We start from the raw sequence: 11,148 nt of genomic DNA on the forward strand, positions 1-11,148 counted from the left end.
ATATATAGTGGCTTCCTTTTTCTTTTTTTTTCGACGTCATATCTATTCGTTGTAATGATTCATCTTCTTTTTCCCCGCGTTCTCTGTTGATTTTGTGTTTCATTATTGTTAAATTGCGTACAAATTTTCTATAGTTTTCTGCATTGCAAGTATTCAATACATTTTTTTTATTTATTTTTAATTTTTCAGTGTAGTAATGGCAGCTCTATTTGGTTAAATTTATTTTTGACAAATATAGCGTGACATCTACCAGCATTTTTCTGTCTACACAGGCATATAGTATTTCGATTGAAAATGAAGGGCTTGTTAGTATTTACATTAATGTTAAAGTCTTCATAGGAGATTCTGATACAAAGGTAATTAGGTGTTGGCGTGCACCCTCCAATGTTGATGAGACAGAAGAGGACGTTGCACACCACGCTTTTGCCAAGTCACGTGATGAGTTCACCTTTGAGCTGAAGGATGTTAATCTAGAAGATAAAAGCTTTATGAGAATCTATATGAGCGAGTTTTTGTGCACTACAGTGATCTCGGCAATAAATATAAGTTCTTTGGAGGTGACTTATGCATTTTAAAGGTTGCTACAATAATCTATTTACCGAGAAAGACTAGTATGCTTCTGAACGAAGAAAAATAAAAGAAAATTTGAAAAAGTATTTCTATCTAATCAAAGGGCCCTAGGCTGTTGCACTTGGACCAAGTAGTAGCGAGGGAATTTCTGAGGAAGACCCTACAGTGCCGTTGGGGTAATATGAGGATTGACGGATTGTCGAAGCTGGCTTCCTTTTGTCGTACTTTTTAATTTAATTTTTTCTATTTTTTATATTGTTATTATGTTTAGGTCTCTTGATATTTCTCTTTCTCTCTCTCTCTCTCTCTCTCTCTCTCTCTCTCTCTCTCTCTCTTCTTTTTTTTTATTTTTTATTTTTTTTTTTTTGAGATCCTGCTTGTATGGCTTATGGCCTGACTATAGTATTTTTTTGGGATAATTTCATAGATGCCCCTCTAGAAACTATTAATTTCATCAATACCCTTCCAAAATTAGTAATATCACAAATGCCCTTCAAAATGTGAAAAATTATCATAAATACCCTCCTCTAGTTAAGACCCGTTAAAGCCCATTTGAATCGGAGTTAAAATTTTAAAATACCATTTTTACCCTTTATCTCTTTTTAATAGTAGAAATACTAATAGGTATTTCAAAATAATTTTTGTAAATCTAAATTTGAGTATTTAATATATAAATAGTTAATTAAATTATTAATATATATTAATTAATAAAAAATATATAAAAATTGTATTTTAAATATAGTATGTTTTTATCTGATTTTGGTTTTGTTTTTGGTTTTGGGTTTCGGTTCAGATTCGGTTTAAATATAGACCAAAACTATATAACTGAATTTACATACGACGGGATTTTATTTTTTGGTATCTATAACTAAAACTATCCCCTATTCAGCATTGATTAAACTTATCCCATTTTAAATCGAGTTTAGATAAAATTCCGTATCTATATCAATTCACATTCCTAATTAGTAATAGTAATTTTGAAATAAATTATAGATTTTATTTTTTTCCTATTTAAAAATAAATCACATAATTGTTTTGTCGATTGAAATAAAAAGAGAGTTTTGTTCAAAAGCTAAAATATATTATATTTCAGTTTTTTAATACACTTAATGCAGATAAAATTATCGAGAATAATTTTGATTAAAAAAATTTTTAAGTTTTCAAGATTAAAGAAAGATCGGATAATTCCTTAACATTATTTTCATTTAAATTTTTATATATAGTTATTTATTTGATAAAAAATAAATAGAATCATTAGATTTGGTAAAATCATAAAAAAAAACTAAAATTTTTTTTTTTTTTTATACACTGAAATTAGGTTTTTTTTAAAATAAAAAGTTAATGGGATATCAACTAAAAAATGAAAGTTGAGGGAGCTGTTTCAAAATTGCATATAGTTGAGGGGGTTTCCATATATTTTTAGTTAAAAGATATTTGAGGGTAAATAAGTCATTTTATAAATTAACCTATCTTTAACCATGTAATAACTATAGTAAAACTAACATAACTAACAGTAGGGGTATTAATGCTAATTTTTTGTGTTTACAGGGGTATTGATGATATTTTAAACTTTATAGGGGCATCTATGATATTTTAAACTTTGGGAGGGGTATCCATGAAATTGCCCCTATTTTTTTCTACTCCTTTTCCTATTTTCCTCTTTAGTCTCTTGCTCATGTTCGATGTAAGCATCATCTTTTCCCGTGGAAGCGCTTGCTAATTTTTGGTTATGATTGTTATATTAGAGCTAGGCTGGTATATTATTGGTAGTACGGAGGCCTTCATGCTACCAAGTTATTTTCAATGATGCGACTTTCAAATCGATGATCGGCTCCGTTAGACTTGATCTACACTATTAAAAGTATTTGGAAATTAAATTTCATAATTTTTCGACATTATTTGGCTAGTGATCAAAAGGTCTCAAAATTGACAATTTTAATGGTAGATGTGATGCGTTTGTAAATTTAATGGTGTAAAATAATCAAAATCTAATGAAATTTTTATGGAAATTTCTTTTCACTATTTAGAGTAAGATCAGTATCTCTTATCTTAAATTTAAATATTTTATCATCATTTTTATGAGATTTTTATTTTCAGCCATTCATTTTTCGACTACTCGTTTGATAGGTAAATGATGTCGAAAAATTAAGAAATTTAGTTTCCAAATACTTTCAATAGTGTAGATCAAGTTTAATAGAGCCGACCGTCGATTTGGAAACTATATCATTGAAAACAACTTGTTAGCACGAAGGCATCCGTGCTATCGATAGTATACCAGGCTAGCTTGTTATATTATGTGTTTATATATCCACAGGTTTTTTTTTTTTTTTTTTCCTGTGCCTCCCTTTCGTATTTAGGGTTTGCGTATATACTTTTGCGTTTTGCTCTATATGCTGTTTTCAGTTCAAATATTGTTGCTTATCTTTATGTTTATAGTGCTCTGTTATAGATATTTATATTCTGTATTCTGAACATTCAAACAACAAGAGATCAGAAAATTATCCTTGTTGTTTTTAAGCACGTGCACTTTCAGAAGATTAAGAAGTTAAAGACATAATTATATGGAAATAACAAGAATTGCTAGTGATTTAGTAAATATTAATATAATTTAAGAATTTGAATGCCCATCATGTTATGATGCTTATACCAATCATAAACTTAATATATGATCTGATCATTTAATATATTATCTTATCATCATACCAAATATTTTTATTAACTGTCCAAAATTAGAAAGCTAGTAAAACTCAGGCACAAGCATTTATATTTAAGAGGAAACTTCAGATATCTGCTATGGTTTATTCTTGTAGTTTTTATTTTCACTTTTCATTAGCATTACCATTATCTCATCTATTAAAACTATCACATGCTGCACACGTGTATTGGAGGTGTTCCGAAAAGGTTGATACGAAAGTTCCGAAAAATCAATAAGAAAGTCATAAGTCATCATAGGACTTAACCGGAATGTTTTTGGAGTCCCCAATAGCAAAAAAAATAACGATCTACCATGCATGTGCACGACACGTGACAATTATAACGAAAAAATGGTGATAGTGCTAATAACAAGCATAACCAGAAACTGTAAAAATACTTAAGTGAACCTCCGGACACAAATGAAAAACAGTAAACTACATACATGGTATCTAAGATTTTTCTTAAATTTAATAACACTGTAAGTAATCCACTTTTGACAGTAAAATAATTATTGGTTACTAGTAATCCGTGTCGCTCTCACTATAGTCCATATTATATATGGATATGATATCAGTACATCATTTGTCTTTCTTACAATACGACGACTAGGACTAGAATGTTCTTATGATTACATAAGAATATGTAACATTAAGAATATGTATGCCATACACCTCGCTGGGATTGTAGTTCAATTGGTCAGAGCACCGCCCTGTCAAGGCGGAAGTTGCGGGTTCGAGCCCCGTCAGTCCCGAACTAGGATCCGGTGAATTTATCAATTCATCTCTCTCTTTTCACGGAAAAGGGGGACAGGAAGCAAGATCTAATCCCCAGTGGGGAGGGATCCTTATTTCTTTTGTTTTTTATTTCGCATTTATCATCACACAAATACGGATACGGGAATTTCAAATCTTTCCACTACTCCCGATTGATAAAGGAGAGACATATCATATGTACATTAGTACAATCGGTGGTATTACTATATTCAGTATTTTAAGAGATACCATCCTCGTCTTACTTTCTTTTTCGATTGTTCTTGATCCATGAAATAGAGTAGAGTTATTTTATCGGGAGTACATACACAAATTCTATTCGTTTATTGTATGATGGACAATGAACTTAACATAATTATCTCGACAAAGTACTTTTCAGATTAAACCATACTTTTCTAATTATGACTTTGTTTGTGTATCCTCAATGACTAATTGTAAACAATCTATCTCATTCTCATTCAAATTGCAGACATCATTTTTGATGTACGCGTTTCAGTGCAAAAGAAAAGAAAAAAGCAAGCGAGGACTCTTTTTAGAAAGAGTCAACTCTTTCTTATATTTCTAAGGATCTAGTTCATGATACTTTACTTAATTAAGTAAAGTATCATGAAAAGCAAACAAAAAAGTTTAGCTCTTTTTTCTCATTGAAAGATTGGTTATCCACTTTTGACCGTAAAAAAATTATTGGTTACTAGTAATCCGTGTTGCTCTAAATATCGATGTTTTTTCGAAATGTAATGAATAGAAGAGCAACCGATAATCCACATAAAAGAACTGCACAGCTCAATAACATCATACTTACGTGCATCATTAACCACTGAGATTGTAGAGCAGGTACTAATATTGCAGATTGATGCATTTCAGTTGAAAGACCCGACATGGCAAAGCCTTGAGTAAAAATGGTACTTGGTGCAATTATTGTGTCTAAATCATTTTGAAGGTTACGTATCTTAGGAATCATATGAATAATGAAGAAACTATATGAAAGAAAGATTGATGACTCCCATAAATTACTTAATGAAAAATACCCTGAAGAAATCCAACGATGAACTAATAATCCTGTTATAGAGAAAAAAGTAGCTATCATCCCTTTTTCTGACCAACCACATAATCCTACAATTTTGTGGACTAATAAGGTCATCACATAAATCATAATCACAATTGAAATGATCGACAAAGAGATAAAGAGATACTGAGTTACTATATACTAGATGGACATGAGAACACCAAATTGCCGGCAAAACAAGAAACCACACTAGGACTCGGCACAAGTTGCCAAAAAGCACTTTTTTTTTTTTTTTCATTATGATTAAAATAATATGCCTATATACAAAGGAATTGCTCAAAACTCGAAAGGGAATGAGCGTCTCACTTACATCGTGAACCAAAACTGTTTTTGTAATTTATATAGGACATTAGCATGCTACAGTATATAAAGACCGAGTAGTATTGAGTATCGAGTCAACCAGCTGCCGTTCAATTAGAGTACAACTTCCAAACTTTCAGCTCACCGGCTCCATCTCCTGTAAAAAAGAGACCACCAGGGCCGATCTCTAAAGTCCTCACTTCCTCCTTGGAAAAAATCCTCCCTCTTTCATTGAATCTGGGAAATATAAAGTGCACACGGTAAAACAGGGAAACAACATTTCATAGGATAATACAAAGCAAGAGTAAGTTACTTTAGTTATATGACACACTTACGATGGTAGGTCGTAGACACGCACAACATTGTCGTTGCATGAGCACATGAGCACCGGACTGGCTTTAGCATCATTCACTCCGTGCAGCACAAGCACTCCCTGCAGCAATTAACAATAGATGACATTAATGAAAGTAGGGTTAGGTAGAGCTCAAGGACGTAGCTTGCATAAGCGCGCGTCATACAATACATCAGTTCAACACTACGTAATTATATGGTTCTATTGAGTAAAATAAGCAAAAATAATCACTTGACTCGTTGAATAAATGGAAATCTCCACCAGTATTACACCATGAAATTGTTCTAAGCACACTATCTACATGACAGAAGACACATTATTGAAGAAAAGATCCAAAGTAGAAGAGCAGTTTGCTAGATGAATAAGGCCCACTAGTACAGCAGTGCCAAAATGATTGATGTAAAAATAGGAAAGTTTGATATCAAATCAGATGCACAAAATGAAATGCTTCAGTATACACTATGTACAATGAGATTAAGTTCCAACTCTAGTAGCATCATGCAAAGTTGCCATCAAAGAGCACAAGACAATCACAAAAATAAAGAAATACAAATTTAGCGTTTGAGGTCTCGTAATTGATTAGGCCAAGAAAGATGAAGAAGATTCCGAATTTTTTATGACACCACATGCAAAAGGTAATCATTAGAATTATAAGCAGCCTACTGAAAAGCAAGACTACTAAAACTTATAGGTAGGCTAAGTTCTTACATGCTCTTCCTTGTGGGTATACTCTACTTCTATCCCATTGTTTTCTGCAGCAGCCCAGACCTGCAAAAGACAAAGCAGTAAGAACACACAATAAAAACGGCAATTCAAATGAGATGTGTTCAAAGTACAAAAAATTCGGACCTTCACCGTTCCATCCAAGGAGCAAGAGAACAAAAACTGGTCCCAGCATAACAGTGACATAACAACTGATTCATGGCCTGTAAGGGTGTGCGTGCACTGGAGAGTTGCAAAGTCCCAAACCTGAAAGAAAATCCTAAAAGTTAGATCATCTCAATTCCTTTGATATTAGTAAAACAAAGAACTCAAAATATAGACTGAAATCCCACATTCTATGTAAATTCTACAATTTACAAGAGATACAGAATCAAAGGCCCAGGTGAAATAAACTAGTAGGAATTTTCACACATCTTTGCAGTCAAGAATTATCAAAAAAAAACTCAATATTTATAATGTTAGTCCTGTCTCACACTTGTATAGAGCTTCAATTGATTATATAATAATGTGAAATTCAACTCTAGTGAAGCCTTGGATGCTAGCTATGTAGATGAAAAAGTTTTAACAGGACAATCTACATAAAAAACTTCCCTCTTGTGCCAAGCAATCTAAGGCACATTCTACGTAAATGCTACAATTTACAAAAGATCCAGAATCTAAGGCTGTAAGGCGCATATAAAATAAACTAGTGAGAATTTTCGGAGATCTTTCCAGTCAAGTAACTTTCTAAAACTTTAATATTTATAATGTTAGTCCTATCTACACTTGTAGAGAGCTTCAATTGATTATAGGCTGGAAAATTCAAATCTGGTGAAGCCTTGGATGTTAGCGTTGTTGCTAAAAGAGTTTAACCGAACAATATACAAAAAAAACTTTCCTCGTGCCAAGCAATCCAATCTTAAAACAGCTGATATTATAGGAGCTTACAAAGTTGTGAAATTTAATACTGGATCTGGATGTGATGAGTCGAATCAGCAGAAACCATTTCCCAAACATCAATTGGTCATACTATACATAGACAAGTCTTGACGACCAAGATAAATATCAACCAAGACCTAGTATTTAAAAGGTAAGAAAAGGCTGATGACTGAATTATTTGAAGATCTGAAACATTTCACTCTAGATGTGTTATTCACCTACATATGAAATCGACAACATATAAGCTAAATGAGATAAATGTATTGAAAGTTGAAACGAATTCGCACACATGATTCATAGGGCCATTAAGGAATATCAGAAGATAAATACTGCTTCAGCATAAAAGGATATAATTATTCATGATCAATTCTATTCAGCATAACTTCCTAGGATTTTTTAAGCACATGCACAAGCAAGCATCTTTTCGTTTGGAGGATTGATGGGATTATTCTGACTTACCCTAATTGTACAGTCCCCTGAACCAGAGTAGAGCCGGTGTGCTCCTACAATGAATGACACTACAGCTTTTTTATGCCCACGAAGTGTGGCAGCTGGCTCAAAGCAGCACTTATCTGGATTAGGCTTCCAAGCCCAAATACTTCCATCCTGCAGCAGCACAATACAATACACAGAAATTTTGAATTAGATTTATACTCCATCACATAGAAACATCATTGTGCCAATCACATAGAAACATCATTGTCCAAAAAAAAAAAAAGAAAAAAGAAAAGGCCAAACAAAGAGACAGCTTTGTAGCATAACCAATTATAAGATTGTAAAGAAAATTACCTGTGTCCCAGCAAAGAGTGTGTTGTTGCCTACTATCAAGGCATAGACCTGACCTTTGGGTCCTTCAAGGGTTACATCAATTGAATCTTGTAAGTTCCAAGCCTGTGAATTTGCAAAAGATGGATATAACTATAGTAAATCATAATGAAAAAAGTTTCTTGCTCATGTGCATTCAAACAGATCAATAAATCTTAAAAAAAGGTCTACAACTCGTAACCTTGACAGCATTAGGAAGCCCAACAAAAACCCATTGCCCCTCACTAATGATGCAACCGACTTCGCCTTCCATGGTAACAACTTGGACACACTGCAGAAAACAGATTATCAATTCATCAAAGAGAACCACAAAATCTCAGTTGGTCAGAGATAAGATTGTCAAAAACCAAAAGCTAACCTGTCCTGTCCAACAGTCCCAGATTTTGACAGTCTTGTCATTGCTCCCAGAGAACAGCTTACCAAACCCAGAAACCATAGTAATGCCTGTAACAGCCTGCCAAGAACCAACTTATCAGATACAACAAAAACAACAAAAACAACAATAACAACAACAACAAAGAAAGCAGCAGAACCGAAGAATTTCTAAGATTGAAGCCATTGAATGTTACCTTGCTGTGTCCCCCAAGACGAGCCAACAAGGAGAAGCTATCACTAATACACCAAGAATGTCTGTCCCGGCAACTCTCACCATAGCTACAATTCCCAGAGATGAAGTGTTTACAGATCACTTCTCGAGTGTTGCCACATAGACGAGCTTCTCCCTTATTCATTTCCTCAGAATCCTTATTGGTGGCCACAGCGGGGGCCTTTCCATTGCTCCCAAGGTTGCTATCACAGACATCCTCCACAGAACAAGCATAGTGATTCACGGGCATTGCTGGGGGCTTCGCATTGCCCTGTTGATTAATCTTGCAGATTCCTTTTGAAGAAGGGACATTGGGTTTACTGTTGGTATTAGGTTTTATTTCCCCAGAACCACCCTTTCTGGTGGCCACAGTGCAGGTCTTCCCATTTATTTCTACATTCCTATCACAGACTACGTTCGGAGTAGTACTAGAACCATCCACGGCCACAGCGGGGCACTTCATCATGCAGACTCTTTTCGGGGAGGGGGCAGAGGGTTTAGGGCCTGCACTAGGGTTTCTCCATACACGGCCCGTACCCTGGTGGCTCTTCTTGACAGGAGGCACCAAATGATCGGGCCCAACAGCACGCTTCCGCATAGACCCGACATTTGGATGCTGGGGCTCTCCGTGGAGGAAAGGGCATGGGTGGCGGGTGCAGCGCCCGGCCTTCCAGTAGAAGCAGACCTTGATGGTGCTGGTACCATTAGTCAACGGCGCTGTCCCTCGGGCGTTCTTCTGGAATCCGTAGCGCTTAGGTTCTATAGATGCATCCGAATAATAAAAGTAGAAGACCATCAGAATCAGACGAAACATATAATCCAAAACTCTCATCTTGAGCCATCTTCCAGGTAGTAGAAAGGGCGTACACGAAGAAGATCATCAAAATCAGACGAAATAAAAAATCCAAGCCCTAATCTGCCAACATCTTGTAGGTACCGTAGATCCATCCGAATAATAAAAGCAGAAGACCATGAGAATCAGACCCAACATATATAATCCAAAACCCTCATGTTGAACCTTCTTCCAGGTAGTAGAAAGGGCGTACCCGAAGAAGATCGTCAAAATCAGACGAAATAAAAAATCAAAACCCTAATGTTCCTACATCTTCTAGGTAAAGACGAAACATAATTCCCAAACCCTTAGCTTCAACCTTCTTCTGGGTCGTAGAGAAGTCGAATAAGAAGAAGATCACCAAAATCAGACGAAATATACATCCAAAACCCTAACCTTGCAACTTCCTCTAGGTAGAAACGAAACATAAATCCAAAAAAACTGAATCTTGAACCTTCTTCTGGGAAACGTATAGGGCGAAGACGAAGAAGACGATCAAAATGAGATAACACAGATATCCAAAATCATAATCTAGCAACATCTTCTTGGATAGGAGACAATGTAGCCCCAATCTCCAAATCCGCAGAAGTTAAAGAGCAAGAATCGATTCCAAATATCTAATTCTGAACCTTCGAGGCATTCGAATCTGAAACCCTACATTCCGCGACTTGCGCGGAGAAGAAGAAAGGCGAAGAAGAAGAAGAACGAGAGATCGCCGCGGACATCGGAGATATGGAATCAAACCTGAGCGCTCCGAGGAAATCACCATCGCCATGGTCGGTGAGGTCGTGAGAAGCTCTCAAGCGCTTTCTCTCTCTATCGATTATCAATCTCTCTCTCTCCCTCTCTGTAGCGAGGTATCTCCCTTAACCCGATGATGACGAACAATTGCACCGTTGCTCCCCTCACATTTGTATTTCTATTTATTTACACCCCGACTTGTCTTTTTTTTTTTTTTTTTTTTTTTTAAGGCTGTTAGGTCTTTATTTTTTTGCTTTATTTTAGTTAGAGTTTGGTTCGAATTCGAAATCAGTATCAAAATCAAAATAAAAATAAATTAAATATTAAATATTAAAAGTTTTCGTCAAAATTTTAAAATGACATTATACTTTTAAATATATTTTTAATAAATTAAAATTTAAAATTCAACGGATAATTCAAAATATAAAACTAATTTTGATTTATTCAAATTCAAACTTAAATTATAATTTAAATTTTAATTTGAATGCATAAATTTAATTTAAATTTTAAATAAAATTTGAATAAAATTTTATATTTTTAAATTAAATTTAAATTCAAATTTATAAATTAGATACGATATGCTTGATTGAATTTTTAATTTTAAATTTAAAGTTCAAATTAAAATTTACATTTATAAATATAATTTTTAAACTTAACTTATGTTTAATTAAAAAAAAGTTTAAAAAAGTTAAATTTAAATCGAACAATTTCATTCCAACCGGATTCAATTTTCAATCCGGTCTCTAGGCGATTGAAAAAATGGATAATTAG

General features: G+C 34.1%; 1 protein-coding gene and 1 non-coding gene across 2 annotated transcripts; one reads left to right on the plus strand and one right to left on the minus strand.

The window, feature by feature from the left end:
• On the plus strand, positions 3,942 to 4,015 carry TRNAD-GUC. The gene has a single exon. It is a non-coding gene; the product is annotated as a tRNA-Asp (tRNA).
• LOC109727572 (zinc finger CCCH domain-containing protein 17-like) lies at positions 5,291 to 10,536 on the minus strand. The gene is made up of 9 exons (XM_020257719.1): positions 8,788 to 10,536; positions 8,577 to 8,672; positions 8,400 to 8,489; positions 8,183 to 8,284; positions 7,853 to 7,999; positions 6,602 to 6,721; positions 6,461 to 6,520; positions 5,736 to 5,833; positions 5,291 to 5,637 (listed from the first exon to the last, which is right to left on the minus strand). The coding sequence occupies exons 1-9, from the start codon at positions 9,634 to 9,636 to the stop codon at positions 5,511 to 5,513; spliced, it is 1,689 nt and encodes a 562-aa protein (XP_020113308.1). The 5' UTR covers positions 9,637 to 10,536; the 3' UTR covers positions 5,291 to 5,510.

The sequence above is a fragment of the Ananas comosus genome, linkage group 22 (assembly GCF_001540865.1).
Source record: "Ananas comosus cultivar F153 linkage group 22, ASM154086v1, whole genome shotgun sequence".
NCBI lineage: Eukaryota > Viridiplantae > Streptophyta > Magnoliopsida > Poales > Bromeliaceae > Ananas > Ananas comosus.

Excerpts from the sequence above, each read along its gene's own strand:
- LOC109727572 (XM_020257719.1), bottom strand. The coding sequence starts at position 9,636 with ATGAGAGTTTTGGATTATATGTTTCGTCTGATTCTGATGGTCTTCTAC. Across the intron at positions 8,490-8,576 it reads GGGACTGTTGGACAGGACAG|TGTGTCCAAGTTGTTACCAT; the intron begins GTTAGCTTTTGG and ends TGTTTTCTGCAG. Across the intron at positions 5,638-5,735 it reads CGTGTCTACGACCTACCATC|ATTCAATGAAAGAGGGAGGA; the intron begins GTAAGTGTGTCA and ends TATATTTCCCAG.